The sequence below is a fragment of the Lissotriton helveticus genome, chromosome 8 (assembly GCF_964261635.1).
Source record: "Lissotriton helveticus chromosome 8, aLisHel1.1, whole genome shotgun sequence".
In the NCBI taxonomy this organism is placed as follows: domain Eukaryota; kingdom Metazoa; phylum Chordata; class Amphibia; order Caudata; family Salamandridae; genus Lissotriton; species Lissotriton helveticus.
This window is the reverse complement of record NC_136069.1, coordinates 1147594519-1147619720: the sequence shown is the minus strand read 5'-3', so window position 1 is coordinate 1147619720 and position 25202 is coordinate 1147594519. Positions and strand designations below refer to the sequence as shown.

Genomic DNA, 25202 nt, shown 5'->3' with positions numbered 1-25202 from the left:
CCCTATTCAATTTGCCCCAAACTACTGCACTCCGATCTACTAAGCTCAACTACAGTGTACCCTGATCTACCCCACTCCACACTACCCCAATCTACTCTGCCCCAATCTACCCCACTCCAATCTACTCCAATCTACCTAACTCCACTTTTTTTTTAAAACCGTTTTTATTGGCAGTTTTATCCAAAGGGAATATTATGTAGTACAATGCATCAATGCTTGTCAATTCCAGAATGTATCACAGTCAATGGTACTCATGCCTTTTTATGAACGAAACCCCCTACGCCCTCCCCCTACCTAACTCCACTTTACCCCTCTCCATTCCTTTCTACCCCACTTAAATCTACTCCACCCAACTGCAGTCTACTCTACCCCAATATACCCCTCTCCACTCCAATCTACCCCACTTCACTCCAATCTACCCCACTTTACCCCAATCTACCCAACCCAGTCTATCATACTCCTCCCCACTTTACCCCATTTTACCAATTTGCCGTAAACTACTGCACTCCAATCTACTAAACTCAACTAGTGCACCCCAGTCTACCACACTACCCCAATCTACCCTACCCAATCTGCTACACTCTGATCTACCCTACCCCAATCTATCCCACTCTAACAATCTACCCCACTACACCCCATTCCAGTCTCCCTAATTCCTCTCTTCCGCAATGTCCCTCACTCCAATCTACCCCACTCCAGTTCACTCTAATCTTCCCTGCACTGGAGTCTAGCCCACACTGGAGTCCACCCCATTCTCTGACTTGCTCAATTCTTCCCTGCTCCAATCTACCGTACTCCACCCCATTCTACCCCACTCTACCACAAACCTTATAGCCATGCTGAACAGCACCCACACTGATGTACAACATGGCTACACACATTACCAAAGCCAATAGCTCTCGCACAGGCGAGACCTATTGCTTTGCCACTACTGGTTTCATTCTTGTAGGTGGTGTCCTTTTTTTCTCCTTTTTGAGACCCTCTAAGCACCCTGAATGATGCCACTTGAAGGTCTAACCTGCTCTGGTTGAATGAAGCCGCTGTAGAATACCAGGAACTTTGGACGAGAGGCCTGTGCCAGAACTAGCATGCTACGTTTCTGCTGCACTGCTGGCCTAATAATGGATGAAGTAGTGTGAGCATCACTTGCTACAAGAAGGAAGTGGTTTGTTTCAAATGATCTGCTCACGTGCCCAGATTCAGTTTCTCAGGCTCTGGGACTGGATTTCTTGTCCGTGGCCAGAGAGTCCCATATGAAGTGACTGTAAATTACTGTTACTTTTTGCTACTTGTTTTTGCATTGCTGACTGTCATTTTCTTACAGGGGGTCGATGTCGATGCTGAAAACTGTGCCGTATGCATTGAGAACTACAAGCCAAAAGATGTTGTTCGAATTCTGCCATGCAAGTATGTTGCTTTTAATGCTCCATTTTTTAAATGTTAGCGCTGAAACAGAAAGTATTTCATGACTGGCTCCATTCTTCCTAGTGTTTTTGAGCGTCTAGGCTTGTAGTTCTAATCATTGTATTGAATTGTATTTATATAGCGCCTACTACCCCTGATGAGGTGTCAAAGTACTTTTTCAGAGAGTAGCATGCTACGCCGGAACAAATAAAGGATTAGTGGTGAATTAGTATAGGGAAATATGAAAACAGTTTGAGTGGTGGCTCATACGCTCATGGTTCTAGGATCCTGCAGTCTGCAGAAGTGACTAAGACTTTACAGGGTGTTTAGTCAAGCTGACTTACCACGAGAGCATGGGGTTGGGCCATGAACATTTTTCCCTGTAGAATGCGCGCCTGAGCGGGCGCCCAAACTGCCTTTCACCAGCGCGCACACAGTCTCCCACAGCGCGCACTTCACTGCTCCATGCAAGACCAAGAGATGGTTTATGAGCGGGGCGACAAAAAGCTCACTTTCTTGGAGCTGAACTGCAGTGCCAGCTGAACTGCAGTAACAGCGAGTTTTCAAGGCTGTGTTTAAGAGCATGTGCGTGTGTGGAAGGACATTAAAGCATTTCTTTTACGTGCATGGTTGGATGACAGCACTCGGAGCATGCAGTTGTTAAATTGCTGATTTCTTTTATTATTGTCGAGTGTGGGGCCTGCAAGGATTCAGCAGCAACAGTGGCCTCTGGAAGCCTGAAGCAGCAGAGAGATAACACGTAACATACGTTATCCTTTGTAAAGCGCTGGTTAAAACTGCACAAAATAAAAGGTGGATTCTGCCTGCAACCAAAATCTAATCACATTCTTTAAGAATTAAACCCAAAGCATTAACCTTTGATGGCACTAAGAGATACCAATCTAGTGGCTGAAGTGCACAGCCTGAAACTGGAAAACCTGTGATCAGTTTCTGCTTGACCAGATTGTGTGAACCTGGGCAAATACATTATTTCACTGAGCAGCATTTTTGTTCGATATCACATATAGACCATTTTTAACTAATTGAGTCAGGATGTGTACTGTACAAAAAAACTTTTCTTGTGTGTCATTTAATAGCGTATAAAGTTATTCTATTTAAAATAGGAATCTACGCCATATTTCCTGCACATAACTAACTTGCCTCTTCGTTCAGTTATAGCATGGTCATCCGGGCCTGGGTAGGAAGGTTTTTCGGTTCATGTTTAAAAACTACCACTTTTTATAAATACTTTCCAAATATACTGATGTGCTACGGTAAAATGCTTCTGTGTGTTGAAGAAATACTCTTTCTTGAATCTCAAAGACAACTGATTATAATCTAACGGAATGTTTGTTGCGCGATTTAGATGGCAAATATTTTCAGGGCTTGGCTCTTACAGCGGTTCTTAGAGCCAGAGCCGATCCTTGGTTCCGGTCTCCCTGTTAATTAGTTGGCTCGCCAACCTCTAGTCACTACCCACTCTGCATTGGACTGCAGAAAATTGTTCATTTGATCTTAATCCCCTGCTAAGGCACAGAGCGTCCACACCTCCGTCTGTTTCACATGTCAAGTGTGCTGCCAGCAAAAGGAGAAATCATACTTGCCACCATGGATCGCTTTTAATTGGATGAAAAAATGGGTAGTCTCTAAAAGGGGCTCAGCAAAAAGAAGTGTAACTGTTACTGGGGTTTGTTGAAGGAGTAGTGGTCTTTATAGTGTCACAATCAGCTGCTCACTTGTAAGGACTGCATTTACTTTCACCTTATTTAAAATGCAACTTCTCATGACTATCCATGCATTACATAGCGACTTTTGCCCCTACTCCTCATCTTGTAGGATTTCACCCCACAATCAATTCACAAGGAGATGTTGTGTCTTATGCAGACTGTGGATTAGAGACACCCAATTTTAGCTTCAAGGATTCCAAGCAAATTTTCTCATTGTCACAGTCTGAGGCCAGTACCTGTTTGAACTCGACTTTGATAGCCAGAGTCAAACAGTTCTCAAAATTGTTCAAAATCACAGACACACTTTGCCCTATTTGGTTTTTACCAGCATGATGAGAAACATACTTTCACTTGCACTTCCAGCTTCATGGTGGATCAGCAGATAGCAATGCCACTGAGTGGAGTAGTATACTGGGTCTGTCCAGGAGTGAGGGGACACTGATACTGTTGCTAGACATATTTAATGAGAAGATAATGTGAAGTTTGCAGTCCACAGACCTACCACTCGTGGAGGTCCTGGATTCCATGAAGGAGAGCCTGGTCAGGGGAGCTCAGGGGCTGAAGGGAAAGAGGATTGGGGGTAGCAAGTCAAGAAGGAGTAAGTATAGCAGAAGAAAAACAACAGACGTCATGCCAAGACCTTGTACTCCTACTGGGCCATGATCACCCTAATGATTCAGAGCTTCAAGGAGTGGCCCACACTCTTGCACTCTCTTTGTTAGTCACTTATGACTTGTTCCCCATTAGGATTGCTTTGGAGGATGTTTTCTAATCAAAAGCTGTAACAAATACCACCTACCTCAACCCCCTCTTCTGGGCCCATAAAGGTTGCATTAACTAGCTCTAACCCTTTCAGGTCATTGTCGCCAGGCCACCTCTTTACCTTCAGCAACATCTTATAATGGTCTTATCCTTTTCTAAACCTGTGGCGCAGGTGCCACTCGAGTAAACAATACATGTCATGACTAAGTGTATCGATATTACAAAACTGTCTCAAAACCTTATTAAATGTAGCTGTATGTGTGAACTGCACCTGTTTTCGCTATTGTTATAAACAAAAGTTTGGCAGGCTGATTGCTACCGATATACATAGCTGAGCGCAGTAATCGCATGCCTCATTGGATCCTTGGTGCACATAGACTTGTCTCCAGCGCACAGACATCTTACACTGCCGCACGCAGTGGAAAAAAATTAGAGGGAACATTGGCCATGAATACTTTTTTTTTCTCAAGGCTCCCTGGGATTATTTGTTTTATAACACAGCGATAATTTTTTTTTCACTTTAATAGACGCTCCCAACATTTCCTTGCTCCCGAAGATCTTGTTGCGGAGAGTCATAACGTCCCAGCGTTCAAATACGAATGCAACCAGTGGCGGGTGACCAAAGCCTAGTCTAGACCTGTGCTTTTAGAGTCTGAAGGCCAGAAATCGAATTGTTGTTTTGTCTTTATGCTGGATAGGTTCCATCCTGTGCGTTTTGCTTGTTACATTGAATTTCTATTTTCCCCTGGCGCCAGAAGTTTCTGTTGCGGGGAAAGGTATCCTGGCCGCTACACATGTTGCTTTTTAAACAGTATGTAGAGGAATTGTCTGTTTGGTTTGATAGCTGCCTTACTAGCTGGTGGGGTGTTCTTATTTACTAACGCTCTGTGTTACCCCTGCGCTGCTATTGCTGTCCGTAGTGCAGGTTGTTGTGCATGGGTGAGGAAAAAGGGCAGCATGCCAGCAAGCTACATGCGCTCAGAGAGGTTGGTTTGTTCCCGCTTTCATGGACCTGAGATGGGCACAAGTGACTGGAAACTGGAAGAGCAGCATACAAGGCTGATATTATCCCATAGGCCTCGCCTCTCATCCGGTATGACCTGCTGCTCTGTGAGTGATTTGACCAGTCTGTCCACCTATGCCAGTAGACCATTTTAGCATTGAGGAGTTCAGGCTTCTGCAGCCTTTACTTCCTTCATTACCATAGAAGATGAATATGTAAAAGGCGTTGTTTAACCGTCTTTAGTTCTTTCCCATCTCCCTAGCCAGCGAGACTGGTCAGGGTGACTTTGCATTATTTATCAAGCTATGCCAGCAGGATCGGTGCTACCCACACACGGTCAACTGGTAATTCCATTAGGGCTTGTGGAAGAGGGGATCTTAACAATAAGTAGGTCACCTGCAACAGGCCTGATCTGTAGCTCCTTGCTATCTGACCAGCTGAGTTTTATGTTGCCTAGGCACATTCTGCTGGATGGACCTCCTTTCTCCTACACTTGCAGGCATTAGAGCCATAGTGAGGGCAAAGTTTTTTTTTTTTTTTTAATTTAAACGCGAAATAGGTGGCTCATCTTTAAGGGATGCGTGCCTACGTGTGCCCCATTTGTATCTGTCACCAGGTTGCGGATGCCGTAGTACTAGGACGCATGCAAAAGTATACACATTACACTTTTCTTGTTTTTTTGTTATTTATTTAACTTTTTGCCAACGCTGAACACCAGCCAATAGAAAACCAGCCAACAGGTCATGCCTTGGCAAAGCCAAAAGGTGAAACTTGTTTTGCTTTGTCCATACTTGTTGAAACTAGCATAAAAGATGGGTCATTCTGTGCTGTAAAGTCGCATTGGAAAAAATACCTGAGACCGAAGGAAATTAAAAGACTCAACAAAATCACAGATAGATGACTATACATACAAGATAGAACTTTCAAAAAAAAAACTCGACGGGCAGGATTATTTTAAAACAATATTGCATAGCCAAAATGCACACACTGTATGTCCTTCAACACTTGTCTCCGGTTTTGTTTGATTTTGTGTTTTTATTTAATTGTTTCCATATTCTAGGAAATTTCACTATAGAACATAGTGGTATAAGAAAGAACAAATGTGCAAGATGATAAATATTATTCTGACTGAAAAGCAAAATATAAAAGTGCAACCTCAGTGTGAATTTTCCGTCTAGGGGTAATATGACTGTATCTGATGTGAATGCCAAGAAACGTGAACGAGCAGGTAATAGTGTATTTAATGAGAAGGGTATGTGACCGGGCAGAGACTTTCCACGTGGGGGGACAGCAGACTCTACTTATCTATCATTTGAAAATAAATTTGGCTTCATTACTGCACAAGTTGCATTAGTGGAGTCTTCTACCAGTGCAGCAGGATATGTTTACTCCAGGAATGAGAGGTAGCTCAGTGCTTAAGGTATTTGCTTTGGAATGTCACCCCTTACAATATGTTGCTTCTATTCTTGCAAGCCTGGACACCCCCTCGCCACCCATTTCTCCAAGCTAATTTATTGTCCTTGTAGGGGAGGGCGCCAGAGCACTTTCTCATGTCACCAGGCAGAAGAAATGTATAAGTCCACTGCATGCATTGTCCCCCCCCCCCCCCCCCCCCACCCTTGGACCCCATCTTCTCCTATGCGGTCTTCTTTTAGCTTTACTACTTTCTTGTGCCCAGGGATTTCAGACACAAACTGGCAAGGCCCATGCATTTTTTCCAATCACAGTTTCTTACTCCTATTGCTCTCTTAAATTTCAAGGCTTCCTCTTATGCTGTTGAGGAGTCACTCTAAGTCATCATGTGCAAATGCACATTTACTGCTTTTAACCAAAGTGTCGGTTGTAGTAATCGGAGTACCTGCCGTCTAACCACTCAATGCACTTATACATGCAAATTCTTTTCCGCCAAGACTCCGCTCTGAAAGTGGTGTCAGTGAATAGAATTCGATGGAATCTGCACTCTTTGGGAGATGAGGAGCAGTGTTGACTCAAAAGTACAATAAGAGTAGACCTCTTTACACCACCCCTGGTTATCATTTGTTCTCTGGCTGGTTGGTTCTGCGTATACTACACCGCAGGATGCCTCTAAGCTAAGGCCTAACACCCAGCCTGGTCTAAATATATCCAGAGACCCTAGCATCAGACATCAACCTGTGGTGCTTATCATAAAACTGGGCCCCCAGGAGGCATCTTTGCAACCAAACTCTGTATCTTCTGAGGTGTTTATATTGGAAGACAAGTCCTAAGACTTCTGGGGCTAATTCGTCTATTGGTACCGTGTATCCGGTACTGAGACCCCAAGCCGGGACCAAGGTAGTTGCAGTTTCTTACTCTGGTCCCTACCCTGGGACCCAGACTCGTCTCTACCAGAAAGACGGGCGAAAATGATGTTGTCAAGAAAAATAAAGGTCCAAGTTTTTTTAGATGTTAGAATGCCATGATAGTATGCTTGTTTGTCCTCAAAACAGGCAGGCTGTTTTTGGTAGCCTCTAAAAGTATGTGTTTTTTTAAGGTGAACCGCAGGTTTATTCTTGTGCTCGACTTTTTGGGGAGGTTTTGCAGAGGTGTTTGTTTGCCCCTCACCACTAACATTTGACGCATCTTAAAAGAAAAGACCCATTCAGAAAACAACTGTTGGTATAAACAAAAATTGTTTTGTAAAGCATGTTTTGTAAATTGCCAAAGAGCCTCGGGTAAAATGAAGGCGCACAACATAAGCACAGATAAAGAAGAGGCGACCTGCTCTGTGCCAACAAGAAAGGACCAGCCCAAAAGAGGAATGTAGACTGACTGTTGCTAGCAGCACTGCAGATAGGGGTTCAAATACATTGATAACTCATGTTGCTGTTTTAGTCTAATACCTAATTACAGGAGAGGAAAACCGCGACAGTATCTTTAAATTTGTAGCAGTTGTACTGTGAGGCTCGTCTCCATCAGGGTGCAGGTCTTTGTGAAAATGGTTTAATCCTCTTCGTACAGACTGTTTCTGTTGCTAGTAGAGACTCGTGGCAAATAAAATATATCATCACCTTGTAGTGGGTTTATTGAACTCCACATTCGATGTTCTGTTTCCGGTAAAAAAAAAACAAGGCAAACTTTATCCAAACTTTATCTGCGAAAGTGTATTGGGGCACTTAGGTTTACACTAATGACCTGTTTGAAAACGCACTTTATTAAAAAAATTATTTACGGAACCTTCAAAAGATCGCGCCTTAAGATGTAAAAACTTTTGGAACCCAAGTATAACAAACAATTACAGGTTTACATCCGTCCTTTCTGTGCTGCTTCCAGTTCCCATGTTATTATTAGGTCTGGCCTTTGAGACGCTTTAAACTGTTTCACCTTATTGTTTTTCCACGAAATCCATACACAAGTTACATACAAGGGGAGAGCGTTTGTCAGCACGCTTTATCTATTGGCCCTTTTAAATTGTCATTCGCGTTTTGCTTCCATCCACCACCGCATAGCGCAAGAAGCCATGGGTCAGCCTACTTTACCCATTGGCTCCCTTCGTTTTGAGTGAGCGCACAAACCCTATGCACATTGTTCTTGTCCACCAAAATAATACGTTCTCTGCAATTTCCATGCAGGGGTGAAGTGAACTTTTAATTTAATTTATTCTTTTATATAGCTAAAGTTCTGGCTGTTTATTTTTCCTGCACTTCGAGTGCCGACTTTAATGGTGATTTATTTCCTTTCTGATTTTTTTTTTAAGTGTTGACATTGTAGCTAACTGGGATTTGAGTGCACGGTTAATTCCTTTTTGTCTTCTTCACAAGTAATAAAATGTATGGCACAACTATATGAGATCACTAGTAAAATTAATGTTTTATCATGTTTTTACTTTTATGAAAGCCTACGTCGGCCACGTATAGGTAGCATTTTTTTGTGGTACATACTACAGTAAAATGCGTGTTAAACGTTCTATGTAATTAGAGTAACTAACTGCCAGCATTAAGAAATGTGAAAAATAATCCGTGCTAGCTGTCCACAAATCCATGTACAGCGTGCCCTTGCACCGAGTTTGGCCTTTAAGCCTTTCAGGTTGATTTGTCAGACTTTTCCAAAAAGCACCAAGTTTACTGTAGGCCGAGGCCTATCCATGAGTGTGTAGCCCCAGGAGGTGTGCTGTTTGGGTTTCTAACCAGGTCAATGCGCAGTTTGCATGCTCGTGCAGCTGTTGGTGCTGTGCTGGTTCAGAAAGTGTGCGGTAGGCACTTTCTGCAAAATACTGTTTGTTGCCTTGTACAGCGGTTCTTTGTCCTATGGCACAAGGCTAGCCACCTGGGCTGCAGAGCACTATCTTTTAATGCAGAAAGAGAGGAATAACGATAAACACATCACCACCTTTTACAGGCAAAAAATAAACCTGCAGCTCTTTAGGAAAGGAGGGAGAAGTACATTTGTTACATTTATTACAGCGATCCATTTTGTCTTGCATGAAAAACGTATGGAACACAACGTCTTGTGTGTGTACAGATCAATAAGGCAGCAACTCGAAACATCCCCTCGCACAAGATGTGGTGTAACAGGAACTTACTCCTGCTGGTAGATGGCAGAATGCCCTGTACTAGTCAGTTGTTGGACTTGTGTTATCGGCATTGAAATGCAGCCAGTGACCAGATTTGTAATGCCTGGGGAAATGCTGATAACACTCTACTCTTGCAGTGACCTTACGTAGGTTCCCTTTCATCTCAAATGTGGATTAGCAAACAGCCTGGGGGAGAGACAGGTGGCAGGCAGTTACTCATCATTCATTTATTGCGGAAATAGCCAACAGAGTCCTTGTCAAACAAAGTACAAACAGCAACGTGCATGCAGTAGACAGTCGCAAGATTAGCCTTTAGAAAAAGTTGCAGCATCCTTCCTGAAGATAAATTCCCTTCTAGACGAAATTCTCACAGAGTTCCATCCAATCTCGGTTTAAATAGAGTGCAGTTTGGCAAAACTCTGAGCCCTGTGGCAAAGATGAGCTGCTATTCTGCAGAGTTCCTACCTAGAGGTTTTGCCCAAATATTTACGCCGTACACTAAAACTGTGAGAGAGCAAAGACCAAGACCCACAATCATTGGCAAAAGTCTCGCCTACGGGCAAGCTATTGGCTAGGGCAATGGGTTGGGGGTGGTACACCAGAGGGCAGGTGGTTGGTGTACCGCAGGACATAAAAAAAAACAATGTGCTATGAAGCGACCTGCGCAGACCATATCATAGCACCTTTCTTCCTGTTCTGTAGGGGGGTGTGAAGAAACTGGGACAGGGGAAATGAAGGCAGGCAGGTGCAGGGGAGAAGGAGGAATGGATAAAGGTAAAACAGACAGTGAGGGAGCGATAAAAGCTAAACGGATGGAGTGTGGGAGGGAGAGGGAAAAACAAATCCCACAGAGGGTGGTAGGGAGGGATGATGGCAAAACTCAGAGGGTGGGATGGATAAAACCAATAGTAACCGAATCACAGTGCAAGCAGTGGACGGATAGCGTAAGGACACTAATAAAACTAAATTCATCTGTACTTGGTCCATGCGCCACAGCAAGAAAAGGAAGTGATGCCTGGCAAACATTGCCCAGTTGGAAGTCCGCAAAGAAGAGTGGCAGTGATGCCAGTGGTTGGTAAGCCATGGGTGGGCCCCAAGTTCTTTATACAACACAAGTCTCACAAGCGAGAGCGTGTGCGTTATCGCAGGCTCACACAGGCAAGAGCTAAAAACCACACTGGCTTACAAAGCAACATGTTTGCCATGTGAACTTTGCTTCCTGATGCTGTAAGCATTGAACTAACCACAGTTTGATTAGTTCTAAAATGACTGGACAACCGAGAAGGAAAGGAGTTTTTGACTACAGTATCAGAGGTATCATATCGAAAGCAACAGGGATCGGATGGCGCCTAGTTCCTACCTTCGGTATTAGGATGTCGCCAGCAACATTTTACAAACCGTGAACTTTGTCTTTTGCCAAAGCAGGCTTAGCTATCTGAATATTCCAAGGAGTTGCTTGTGAAGAAGTACAACCAGCTTTGCAAGTACTTCACATTCAGTATCCCATTGGCTACAGGAAGGTGAAGTTTAGCTTTATACAACATATCTGTTTTTAAATTTAGTTTGCTATGTGTTGCTATCTTCTAAAATATTTTTGACGAGGACCTGTGAAACATCTACTGAAAATGGGTACGAGAGCAAGATGGAAAATATGGTTTATCAGGGAGTATTCATTTTTACCTGTGGCTACATCCTAGCAGTAGTCTTGATGAATTTTCAAAAGGCGCTGCTGAGCAGTTTTCTATGTGTAGTTCACAATCGCCCTCTTGTTTCCAGGAGAGGATCTCACACAACCTCTATTCTATGGCAAGGAAAGAATGGGAGGAGGGGGCAGTGGATGCAGTGTGCAGGTTGAAAAACATTGATATGACAGTTTGTAAACCACACTGTCCCCTGACATCCTCCTTGTATGATTCTGCCTCGGAGTAGAGGCAGCTACCAACCCCATCATCGTATGTCTTGATTTTAGGGTGCCCTCTGTCATGTGCTACAGGGGTGCAGTAATGGTGTGTCGGTTGTCGCGAGGAATGAGTATATAGTCTTTGCAGAGGCAAATTTTCAGACTGTCTGATTCTGAAGAATGTTTCCATGTTCTTGTTGGACCCGCTTGTTTTGTGCGGAAGACTGTTTTTAAAATATTTTTTGTATTGTCTTTTTACAAAACCACACATTACAACTCGACAGCAAGATTGCAGCATGGGTTTGTCTTAATTACAAGCTTCATATTTTTGTGGCTTTGATGTACATGGCTGTAAGTGGCGTCGCTTTGCATCTCTGCAGATCTGTGAGGCGGTGTTCTGGTCTACATTCTTTCTGCTTGGACACAATACAAGCTGACACTGCTAGTGTTAGACAAACATCTGATTCTGATGCTGAATGCATGGTTTTCTCTGCTCACTTAATTGTTGCTTCTGTTGTCGCACATTTGCTCATCAGTGGTGAGGCTAGCATTTCAATTGTAGTTTGTTCACAGTTTACGTTTACTTGGCATGGTCGGTTTTCTCCACTGGTTGATAGCAGCTGTGTGGTGGCCCAGGTTCTCGCTTTCTGATACCCTCAAGGTAGGGAGAAGTATTTGAGACACACATGAGGCAGAGCTTGTGAAGCAATCCCCCCTGTATCCATGACAGTTCTGGTGACTTTGTGGAAAACTGCCATTTTAAACTATTCACAGTCATTGATGAGGATGCTTTCTCTGCAAGTTTCTTGATCCAGAGACACAGAGCCCAGTAGTATCCTGTCGAGAGCTCATGACTGTGTATTCTCACCCTTCTATTAATTGTATTAGTTACGTCACTGGGAAGTGTTATTGGCAGGCATGCTGATGAAATCTTCAACAGTTTCATTCTATGCCGAGCCTGAGATGGCCTTTTAGTTCTCTGACCCTTGCTTGGCCAAAGCGGCCAATGGACTAGAGAGACTGTTTCACTTAAATTAAGCATGGACAAAGTGGAACTGAAAATTGTAAATTATGCATCTCACTTGGTATTGGGACAACAGGAGTGCGAGTCGTTATCAAACCGTAAAGTACGACCCCCAATTGTGACTTAGCGAGGCATCCTTTTACCACAGTTTGGGCATGGGGCATAAATGGCTACAGCAGCCTTTTCACTCTGAGGAATTTTGGGAGATCTTGTTCACTCTTCTCCGGTCCAAAAATGTAATCGTCGCCTCAGGTCAAGTCGTCTTGAATGCTAGAGTTCACTAAATGCAAAGCTTCACAAGTATCATAAGGAAGCTCCAGCTAAATGCCATTGATGTAACTTTGATCATGAACTCGTCTTTCTTCAAGCACACAAGCCAATCCATACTAGATGAGCTTAGTGCTCTTGTAGGGAAGCATGGAGCAGTTGGCACTGGGGAGCGAATTCTATGTCTTCATTTGTGCTTTGGACGCTGGCATTTAAATGAAGGAGGTGCAAATGAAGGGTCCTCCTGACAGCCAGTTGAATTTCTTCATTCAGTATGCCAACTGCAGACCAGCACTTTTGAACAATGTGAAGAGTATAATTATTACAGATGAATGGAAAAGCCAACGACTTTGCACAACTTGCACTGACTTTAGTTGTTCTTGAGCATCTAAATCTTATTGACTTTTAAAGTTTAGCGGTTTAATGGCCCTCTTTTTGCATCTGAAACATTAGCATTTTCATCATAAGGCACCTTGGGTTTGCAGGCCTTGCTAGACTTGGGGTATCACACCCAACTCTGTTAGGCTGTGTTGTCCTAGGATACACCTCAGTTGTGAAATACATTTCGACCTGCTTTGAGATAGAACCACAGTCCCCCTATTTTCCAATTTCCTTTAGGGGGCTCGCAATCCTTCATTGGGTCTTTTTTCAGCCCAAGGCCAGTGAATATTTGTGAGCAATGGGAGGCTCAGAGGCTCCTCATAACATTTTGCAGGGGACATCATGCTGCATTATGCCACTGGTGGTATATATAGTTTTTAACCTGTTTGTATTGCTTTGATATAGTTATTACATTACATGTATAACAGTCAGGATTTTGGGCCTTTTACATGTTGCATGAGGCGTAACACCTCCCCGCCCCCACCCCGACGACAGTCCTGTGCAGTAATTCTTTTCTTTAATAAAATGAAAAAGAACACATTGTGTGAACCAAGAGAACCATGGCGGCAAAAATGGCTATAACTCGTCTCTCTGGGGGATAATGGTAAATAATCTGGTGTGGGATTATCATTGATCTATAATGGTAATCGTGCAGGGAACGTGAGAAGAGTCTGCTACGCTATTCCCCTGTGTGCTCTATGCCTATAGGTGGGGGGGGGGGGGGGGGTCAGGGGTTCCCGTCAGTCCATTGGTGGTATATATTGCTTTTCACTGAATGGATGAGCCAGCTCGCTGCCGTTTGGGACCCATGAGATCTAGGCTTTACATAGCTTCTGTTGCAGGGTCCTTTAACTTGCTGGTCTGCCATAACAGTGAAGCAGAGCATTCCTTCTTATATATTAGTTTTTATATGAACATAATTTGTTTCTCCACAAATGTGTAACAGTCTTGTTTAACTCTAGATTTATTTCAGTTGAATGATAAAGAGGTGCAAGCACTCATACGGATCATAAACAAATGTGATCTTTGTAGAGGACTTGAGCTCTCAGCCTTCTATGCCTGCAGGTGTATCAGCACAATAGCCATCGTTTGCATGTCTGTTGCTGTTGAGTTTAACATTACGAGCTGAATATTGAACTAAATGCGGCCAGTTTTTGATTATAATATTTTAATGAACTGTACTTATTCTTCCTAGGCATATATTCCATCGAGTGTGCATTGACCCGTGGCTGCTTGAGCACAGAACTTGTCCAATGTGTAAACTGGATGTTATCAAAGCACTTGGGTTTTGGGTAGGTATGATGCATCAAAGCCTTCTCATGCAAAAAACAGAGAACCACGTGATTTGTGAGATTTGTGGGTTGTCAGGAAGTGCAATAAAAAGAGGAAAAGGTAATAGAAAAACTTCTCTTCCATCACGCAATGTATTCCCTTTGCCTGCAGGTCTTCAAAAAAAAGAAAAAAGCTTGAAGTCCGAAAGATGTTAGTGCGTATTCCTTTGCTGTGACGCATTTAACATGCATCATGTGGCACAGTACTGCATGACATAATAGGAAATTCTTGGAATCCGGCCTGTCTGTGTAGGTTTTATGACTAGGCGTTTCGTCATTTGGGCCTTTTTTATGTTCTACAGCACCCAAGTGTTCTAATAGTAGCGTCACTTGTCTTACTACACATTAATATCAAATACTTCAGACAAGTGAGTCCCTCTGTTGTGAAACGGCTGTGCTTGTGTTGTCTGGATGTGTGCACTCACTGCTCCCAATTTACATGTTCTATTTCCATTTCCTTTTTGCTATCTTATGCAAATTTGTAGAGTGAATTATCACTCAGGAGGGTATCGTGGCACTGAGCAGGTATGAGTGTAGGCACACCTAGGGCTTAGTGTGACTACTCGAAAATCCAGGTCATCAGCATATTGGGTAATTCAAGAAGTGAGGAGGAGGCGCTTATGTGTATCGGCAGGTTTGTTCCACACTTTTGGAGTAGGCTCACGCACTGGTTCTTGTTTTCTGTATGCGCAAGGTTTGTTGAAGTAGGTGTCCGGACGAGCTGAGTTGTCTGGACGGTTTGTGAAAGCAGGTGTGATTGTTGAGGTATGCTGGGCCAGTGCTATGTAGTGCCTTGAAAGTGTGTGTGAGGAGTTTGAATTGTGCTTGTTTATTAATGGGGAGCAAGTGGAACTCTTTCAATTATGGTGTGATGTGAGTGGAGCATGGGAGCTTAAGAGTGATTCTGGCCACTGAGTTCTGAATAGTCTGCAGCCGTCTGGTGAGTTTTTTGTTGATCCTGGCATAGAGGGCCTGCATGACTGTTCTCCTGGTGCTGATTTGGAGCCATTTTAAAAACGTCCTCAGCATTTCAGGGTATAGAAACATGAGGCGCTGACTGTATGGACTTGGGCGGTCATGTTGAGTTTGCTGTTCATGATGATCCCGATGTTCTTGGTGTGTGTGTGTTGGTCCTGTATCTGTTGGCCACCAGGTGGAGTACCACGGTTATCTGATCTTCCTGAAGGTCACAATTTCTGTCTTGATGGTGCTCAGCTTTATACAGTTGTCTTTATCCACTGGGAAATCAGTCCTTGGAAATGTGCATTGATTAAAGTTCCCCGCTGTCTAAAAGTTTTTACTTCATAATTCAAGCAAAGTTGGAAACAAATCTGTTTTATGTAGGAATATTCTGCTGCTACGCTACCAAGCTATATAGTGGTTCAAGGATTACACTGTTATATATCTGAAGTAACAAAATGAATATTTTCCCTTAATACAATACCTTAGCTTGAGCACTTATGCAATATTCATGTTGTTTTAGGGCTAACTGTGCAAAAAACAAATTTTGACTATCAACTACATAGAAGTGTACACTCCACACAATCGATAGTAATACATGGAAGCTATTGAAGCTTATGTCAGCGTTGTGATTTGAAATTGCATTATTCTCGTGTCAATAAACAATGCTGACCTTATCTGTGGAGCCTTCAATTTATGAATATCGTATTATGGCCAAACTAAAGATCAGCTGATGTTAGCAGTTTTTATAAAATGTTTTTTTATTATTAAATATATTGTAACCGAGCTAAGTACAGTAAAGAAAGCACACATATGGCACGATTCTTGAACTGTTCGTTCATGCCCTTGAGCAAAGCCGGAAGTCATACTCGGTAGGTACAGCAAGGGTCACCTTATGTGCAGCGTCTCTCTGTTCTCCAACACCCACAGTAAGCCCTCAGACCATGCCGTGCAGACGCTGGAGCATGGCGTGGCTGAGGAGATGATGAGCCACGGTAGACCAGACCAGCCACTCAAGAAAATGCGATTATCATTGATTCTTGGTGATTTGGCTGTTTGTTTGTTTCATTTTTCCCTACTTTCCAGTTTCAAATAACAGCCATTTCTGTAAGTTAGGTGGTGGTTTTGAGCCTCTCACTTGTCCTCTGATCCCTGACCCCCTATATTTCTTTTTCTTCTTACCTTGTGTTTGGAAACATTGGGAGGCCAAAAGTGGAGATTCAAATGGCTGATCGTTCCTGTGTTTTTTAAGGTCTGATTTGACTACACAACTCTGTGTGACCCGTTGTTACTGGTACTTAAAATTTTACAGACCCTGGGCTTTTGCTGCTCGAATAGAAGTATCACTCTCGCACTTTATGCTGATGGCTATTTGGTGTCATCATTCAGCCTTCCTGGAAGTGCTTCCATTCAATCCTTTCATTATGCTGTTTGACACATTCAAATATTCATATCCTATACACATTTGTTACCGAAAACCATTCTTTTTTGCAGCAGTCATTAGGGCTGACTTTATTGTGATAAATTACATTTGCCCATTCAACACACATAAACAGTATTTGTGAATGTCTTTGTTTATATATATCTTAGCACATTAAAGCCAGACATATTTGTTTTGCCAATACTTGTTTTATTTACCACAGCAGAGTATTTTTAATTATCCCACCATTTGCTTTGTGTTGTGTCTGTGAGCGTATGGTAAGGTGTGTCATGATATCCCTCCTGTCCTCTCGTCTTTATTTTTTTGTATTTATGATGCCTTTTCTTGCCTTTAAATTATGTTTTATATAGAAGTATGGTGGGTTGCCTGGAGGTTTACAAGGAAAAATGGAAGCACGTGCTGGTATTTGTATTCAGGAGCTTTTGATCTTAAGCTCTGATGCTTTCAAAATAGAAATTTTCATTCCCTACGCCTTACCTTGAAATTGTGTTTTCTTTCTCAGTGATGCATTTAGAATCATGACATTCAAAGCTGCTTGTTTCTTTGAAAACTTTATTAATAAGTAAAATATACAAAAAATGTAATAAGTCACTGAAAATACTTTTGTTGAGGAATGTTGTTGTAGTCTTTTACTAAACCATGTTGTTAAAAAAAAACTTGGAAATTCACTTAAACACGTGGAAAGGACGATTATGTAGGTGACATGAAATTTCTCATAAGGTCTTGCTACATGATTTTACTTTTTTATTTTTTTATTACCTGAGAGCACATCTCACGTTAAAGTCTTGCGTGATACCAGTGGATACTATATCGAGTAGAACATATCTGACCAGGTTATATTTTCTATTTGAACCAGTCTCCTACCATTGTCTTGCAAAAATTTTAACATGAGATACACGTTCGGATAAAAATTAATTATGTGAACTACCAGATAACCACATTTGATTACCATGGTGTAATTTGTTGACATTTTCATGTTATTTCATGAAAATCTGAAAGAAGAAATTATGCAATTTAGCCCAGCCCTATAATGTAAAATCTACAGAACAGTTAGTCACTAGTAATAGTAAGGTATCCAACCATACCACCTAGTTAAAAAAATGGCTATAAAATTCGAATCCAAGATGTATTCTGTATTAACCATCCCGCATGGAGCTTGAGAATACTATGCATAAGTGATGGTGTATATGTAATCCTTCTTTTTAATTTTTTAGGTGGATGCTGAAGACACACTTGACATTGCTGTCCCCGATTCTATGGCTGGCAGCGTGTCAGCTGGCAGTTTGAGCATCACTCAAGAGGATAACAGGAGCGAAGTAAACAACTTACCATCTTCGTCTACTGAGGAATCCGTAGAGCACTGCAACAGCCCGAAGGAGGATGCTGGAGAGACAACAGCCTTACTTGGTAAATATTCCCTAATCTTTTCAAATGAGATCAGGAGTAACATAACATGCTAAATGCATGTTAGTTATTTACCTAGGTAATGGGATCTCATGTCTGAATATGCGATGCTGGTATATGGCCTTCTAGCACAGTTGAATGTTGTTGCTTTGCAAGGCATACACAGATAAAGAAGACAACTACTCTTTGTTTCCCTTGCGGCTTCACAAACCCATATACACAACCCATTCACATCAAGTCAGGACAAGAACAATACCCTTTTCAAACAAATTACTCACTTTTTTTAAAGCAGATGGAAGAAATCAACAAGTTTTGGGCTCGTTCGGGTTTCCTTATTGTGGCTCTCCAGGAGAGAGTGGGTACACTTGTTAAGTGTATGATACATAAAACTGTCTCTACTGTGCATTTATGCAGGTTAAGTTCTCATTTAAAAGAAAAGGTATTTTTAAGGTGTAGACCCAAAACTTGGTCAACTACTGTTCACCTAGATGACCTACCTGTGAAGGACAATCCATACTGGATTACCATAGTGCTCTTGTAGCCAAGCATGGAACATTTGGCACCTGGGAGCAGTTACTATGTCAATATAAAATAACAGGGACCCCCTGATTCCAAATTGGAGTTCCTAGGACAGGGTAAATTCAAATATAATGAAAAATTCCTAGGCAACAGAAGGCCTGTCGAAAATCAGGCTAAGCATGGACTTTTGATAAATGAAAGAAGAGCTTCAATATACGCACACACACTACAATTGTTATATAAAAAATATATGTATATATTTATTACACAAAAACAATGTACATATCAATTATTCAATGACATTAAAAAAAAAGGGGAGGTAGCCACAATATATATAGTAAATCCTCCGTTGTAAATTAAAAACATTTTAAAAGAATTTGCAATTTATCATACATGTAGTAGTGGTCAACACATCACTTTGATATCACAAATAGTTTCACAATAATTCTCAAGCAGTTTCTAGGTCTTCATTTGTGTGTTAGATGCTGGCATTTAAATGGAACTCTAAAGTCAATGATGTGCAAATAGTTTCCTTCTGAAAGCCAGTTGAATTCCTTCATTCAGAATGACAACTGCAGACCAGCACTTTTGAACAATTTGATGGGTTACATTTTGTTCTCCGGATGTAAACTATAATCGGCCTAATCCATAGTAGCCCACATGTTAACAGTCACTCTTTTGCTTGTGTGAGTTGGTAGAACGCATTTTGAAATACAACATTCACTCAGTGGCACAAAGCAGACTTCTAATCAAACAAATTTTTAAGGCCCCGGAAAATGTAACTTGTGTGCTAAACATGTTTGCTTTTCGATTTGGAAGTCACCCAGGGGATATTGGCCAACCTAAGCTTGGTTCCAAAAATAATTACCTACATCCACACAACATTCAATTAGGGCGTATCCTTCCCATCCACCTGTCATTGTGAGCAAGTCAGGAAACGAATTGTAAGCACTGATGGGCCTCCAAGGTGACTTGATCAATACTCTGAGTGGCATCCTTGCAAGACTGAAATAAGGCCTTGTGTTGTCCTGTTAACTTCCAGTGCATCAATGAATAGGTCTTAGAAATATTTAAAAATATTTTAGACTGAGAAAAGGCTACTACTCTGTGCCGCATGGTGTTAGAAATCCCAGGAAGATGTTGGAAGCAGTAACGAATGAGGCTTCAGTTATATGAGGGTTTAACTTCTGCTGTTGAGCAAGAGCGGTAAAGAGCCGAGAAGAGGAGGTACATTTAGCAGTTTAGGTTAAAAATGAATAAGTAATTCTCAGTTTTTTACGAAATGGAACAATGCATTCTTGCCATCTCTGGACCTTGAGGAGTAAGTTCCACCATACAGGCTGAAGACATAGCCTCAGAAAAGGATTTGGTCGCAGCCACGTGGTATTTGTATCTTTGTCATTCTAGCTGAAACAGTCCAAATATTTTAGAGCGGCATAAAGGTATACAGGTTGCTGTTAGATGATTTGGCAAGTGAGGCAAACCTCCAGTGTAGATCTCTTAGGAACAGAGTGATGGTGGTATGGCCATACTGATTAGAATGAAACCACTTTCATTGGTGCAAGTGAGTGTTTATGTGCTTCCATCAATAGAATAATTCTGTGTACACTGTTAGTGCTTTTGTGGAGAATTTGGCATTGGTACAGAAGGCCAGTGGGGGCAGGCAGGGGGGAGCATAGGGAACGCATACCTATCTTGAGAGGTTTCAGCAAGCATGTGCTGTAGGCCATCTTCTCTCTTTACATTAAAGATATTATTGAGACTTTGCTGGATTGTACGCATGACTCTCCCAAACTAAATGGTTCTCCTGTCTCCGGCCCTACTTTTCACAGACCATGCTTTGTTATTAACAGGAACCCATAGGGGTTTGGAGAACTTGTTGGAAACATTTAAAGTGTTTCGCAATTTTAAGGGCTTGAAATTAATTCTCAAAAAACTAAGTATATGGCCATCAGTCCACATGTGTCTTTTAGGGGGGAGTATTATTTTAGGGTCTACCTATCTGGAAAGGGTGGAAAGATTGTACTTTTTACGCATCAGACCTGCTGGCAGGTTATCCTGGATTCTTCTTATTGAGATAGGTAGGGCCATACTTTTAGCACTTTAGCAGTGCTAAAAATACAATGTGCAACAATGTCAAAATCTGTATCTCTGGCTTTAGAGATTTACAAGGCTAAGGCGCACGCTGCTGCCCTTTACAGAGCAGTAATTTAGAGCTTTGAAAGCGCTAAGGCATTATCTCTAAGGGAGAATGGTTTTGTCAGATCTCTCCTTAGTTTACCTCAAAGTGCCCCCTTGATACCTCTATATTTGGATATTGCACTAAAGAAAACATCTTGTATTGCTTTGGGCCCGACTATGCCAAATTAGCCCCTTATAGCGACAGTTTAATAGAACTAATGCGCCTTGATACACTGGTCGCTCTTTCCCTGGCTCTGACATTATAGATCCTGCATAGGTGCACAGAGATTAGGCAGATTATTGTTGGATCCGGTTTCTATCACTCCGGCTTCCAAAGGCCTTATAAAAACATCTGTTTGGGGGCCATGTAGTTAATTTGTAGGCACCAGAGGGTAACTAATGAGAGCTTAATGGCAAAACATTTTTAGAACTACGATCCTTTCCTTTGTTTGAGAAGTTTATGAATGGAAAACCTCATCAATCCAGAACACTTTTCTTACATTTTCTCTTTGGCACCTTGAAAATAAAAACCTTACCCCATAAGTGGAAAGTCTGCTCTGTTGAAAGCAGCATTTGTTCTTTATGTAATAGTCATGCTGCTGAAAACATGGAGCATATGTTATTCTTTTGTCCATCATATTATTTAGCAAGAAGTAAGGGGATTCACCCTCCGTGCCTCAGTTTAGGCTTCCAGCAGTATTTGTCTCCAAGTAAGAGTGCTTAGATCGGATACATCTTCCTGTATTTTTAAAAGAAGGCTTCTGTATTGTTTTGTTAATGATAAAGCCATTTGGGCGTGATTTTTGGATTTTGTGTAATTTAATTATTATTGCTTTTACAATTGTCTAATTTCGAATGAGTGTTCCTATTCTTTTTATTTCGCCCATACACTTCTGTTATGAATTTGGTGAAATGTTATACTTGTTTTGTGGGGGTTTTTTTCATTGTGGTTTCTTATGTTTTATGGGATATCACCCTGAAGTAAACCTTTTTGAAGGAATGATTTAATTTCTTGAGTTACACTGGGAGAAAAAAGTCTGTTTTTACTTTTAGTAAGCCAGTCTGTATTGAACTTTAGATGGTGTTAAAGGGAAATGAGGATCAATCTACTATTTTCTGGGTTTAGCGTGAGGACGTTTAATGCCGTACATTTTGGAATGCTCATTAGACCGTGTTTACGAGTAAGGATGTGGCATAGGTGGTGATGATCGTGTAATTTTGATCTTCATCCACGTATCGTTGAATGTAGATACCTAACCCCTTCATCATGCCTCTCAGCTGATCCATGTACATGTTGAGCAATGATGGGGCCCAAGTAGAGTGCTGTCTGGGTCTTTGTCAATATGTCCAAGTCTCACCAGCCATTTATCATTGCTAAGGTATGAGATGAGCCAACACGCTTTATTGTAAGTATGGAGGATGCTGACTGTATTTACTTGATAGTCCAAATAAAGAGTCTAGTGCAGGGAATTGGTCTTAAATTGTTTGCATTTTTTCCCAAAGTATTTACTTGTTCTTTTTATTTTATTTAGATGGCGATGGCAGCAGTAGCCGGCATGAAGAGCATGTAGCCTGCATTGGCAGTTTCAGTTCTCACTGATCGGCTTCACACACAAATCAGACATTGAAATGAACTAGAGCAATTTTATTTTTTTATTTTATTATCCTACATTCATTTCTGTGTGGTCTATACAAACACAGAAATGATGGGAGATTTTTACCTTTTGAACTTTTTTCTAGTTCCTCTCCAAAAGAGCTAACTATTACTGGGATTTTAAATGAAAAAAAATAATTGTGCATTACTTGACTGTTCCTTCAACTTGTTCAAATGAAAATGTACCTTTTTGTGGCTTAAATCGCCATGATGATGGTGTGGACATCAGGAACAGGAGGAGTTTACGAAATAGAAAAGGATACAGACTATGGACCTGATGATTTTGCCTGATTCGCTGGGCGAGTTGCAACAAAGAGAGAACGTGGTTCTTGAGAGGCACTGTGATATACCGAAGGAATGCCGATTTGGACATGGAGCCCGGCCGCCAGGCTGTAGAGCTTCTCATTTAGCACATTTGTTGGAGCACAACAGGGTATCAAGAAGGCATCCTTTGACTTTATTTAACCTAACAGAAGTTCCACTTGCCTTTTCTTGAAAAGGTTGTGCAAGGTGTAAATGGATTCTAAATGGGCTAGACCCATTTGGTGCAGAAACTTGTTTGTATGTTGACACATAGCATGTATTTAAAGCTGAAAATCCGGACTTTATTGTACATAAAAAATAAAATTAATATTTTGAACTGGTTGTAATTTGTAAATGCGTTAAGTCAAAACCTGTGTATCTCTATATTGGACAGATACAAGGACAGGAATTCGAATATCTCACAACTGCATTATTTTAGCACCAGTTGGTTGTCAAGGATAAGTGATGTTTATTACAGTTGGTACTGCTTTTTCATTTTGTAGGGTTCTTTCAAAACTTGGCAGTAAGGGGAAGTACTTTTTAGGTAGTACTATAATTAGCCAGTACCTATTGACAATAGCATGAAGAATAAGTTGGTTCAGGCCAGCCCTTTCAGTTATTGGTTGTGTTGGGAAAGTTTTGCATACACAATCCAATATGCCACAAAGAACGTTGGGTAAATATGGAACAGTGGTTCTTTGAGGACTCGTTCTACAAGATTTGATTAAGTTTTGCAGCGTGAATCTTTCTGGATTCACTATGCTGTGCATATTCCGCAATCTGGTGGTTGGGTCCGGAATCGTAGTCTTTTTTTTCTCTTTTATTTTTTCATAGCCCAGGTGGGCGTCGACGTCCCACCATTTGGTGTACCTTCGGTGACGTCGGCATGCTTCCTGCGGAAGCTACCACCCTTGGGCGCCATTTTCAGATTCTTTTTTCCGCCGTTGGGTCTGGATCGTCGCGTGAAGCTCCAGAAGTTTTGGATGCGAAAAGGAGGAAATACAGCAACTCTTCGACAGTAAAGACCTAAGAAGATCGGGAGAAGAGGACCATAAGCGACGACGAAGAAAGGAAAGAACTTCGAGATCTTCGACGTCCTTGGAGGAATGCGCACACAGGGGGCCCCCTGAGCGCAGGGATGTACAAGACACCCTTTAAATTCGGCAAAAACTGCCACCACAAGTTTGCGCAGAAGGGCCAACACCCGGTCTGCAACTTCTGCCTGCCAATCGACCACGAGAGCAGAGACTGCAACGCCTGCTCCGTCTTCAAGCCGAAGACACTCCGAGTTCGAGAGAGACAGAGGACAGCTCACCACACGATGCAGGGCAAGGGCCAGGCCCCGACGCTTTACGAACTGGGCCTCTCCACCGACGACGAGGACAACATCGCCGAAGGTCCAGATGACTTCACAGTCGCAGAGATCGATAAGAAAACGCCTGACAAGGTAGGAGAGGTTACCACCCCGAAAACCCCCACAGGGTCTCGAAAGCCAGAGGCACTCTCGAAAGTCAGAGCCTCGAAAGGAGCACCGGCGCCGGAAACTTCGACGACCAAAGCTGCATCCTCCGAAAAAGAGCCCAGCGGATCCTTCGAGAAGGACTCCCGGAGGCCGAAGACCAGCGAAAAGCATTGGTCATCGAAGCAAGCCCCCGAAAAAGGGTCTTCGACTTAGACTTTGAAGGAAAAGGAGCCGAAGAAAGTTTCGCCGCCGCCGAAAAGAGCAGCCGAAACGCTCGACGACGAGCAGGCCGCAGAGATGCAGAGAAAGAAAAGAAGGCTCGGGGCCGAAATGGAGAATATCCTTCAGAGAAAGAAGGACTTCGACGAAAAGATGAGAAGTTACAGGATCACCTCGAAGCCGGCACCGACCGTCGCTGAGGTACAGGAGCACGAGGAGTTCGACGTCGAAGAGACGCCGAAAACTCCGGACCCCTCGGAGCACGAAGAGGAAGAAGACCTCTACTACACAGAAGGGGATTACGGGGAGCAGCAGTCAAGCTACGGCTCAGGTTCCTCGACGGCCCAAGACCAGGAATGGCAGGACATCGAGGCCGAAAACCCGGAGGAGGCTGTGGAGACATACCCCTCGAGGCCTTCGCCACCGGATGACAATGGGGCATACAATGAGGTGGTCAGGAAGGCGGCAGCAGCCTATGGAGTTAAGCTGGAAGAGGAGAAGCCAAAAGCATATTTCCTGCTGGAGACATTGCTCCCCACACAGACAAGAAGCCAGTTCTTGCCCATGCTAAAGAGTGTCACAGACCAGGGGAAGGAAGCCTTCAAGGACCCGGCTACATGCAGATCAGTAACGCCGAGGACGGAGAAGAAATACAAATTCTCCTCCCAGGACCCAGCTTTACATCAAGGGATCCGTCACAGCAGACTCAATAATCGCTGCAACGGCCAG

At 42.5% G+C, this 25202-nt stretch overlaps 1 protein-coding gene across 1 annotated transcript in view; it reads left to right on the top strand.

Annotated features, from left to right (window-relative positions):
* The window catches only part of RNF149 (ring finger protein 149), a 77028-nt gene extending 53899 nt beyond the window's left edge, over positions 1–23129 (top strand). The window contains exons 4-7 of the mRNA XM_078658032.1: positions 1325–1407; positions 14195–14291; positions 17946–18138; positions 22368–23129. Of these exons, the coding sequence (XP_078514158.1) occupies positions 1325–1407; positions 14195–14291; positions 17946–18138; positions 22368–22435 (441 nt within the window). The 3' untranslated portion in view covers positions 22436–23129. The remainder of the gene's footprint in view (positions 1–1324; positions 1408–14194; positions 14292–17945; positions 18139–22367) is intronic.
* The last annotated feature ends 2073 nt before the right edge of the window (positions 23130–25202 follow it).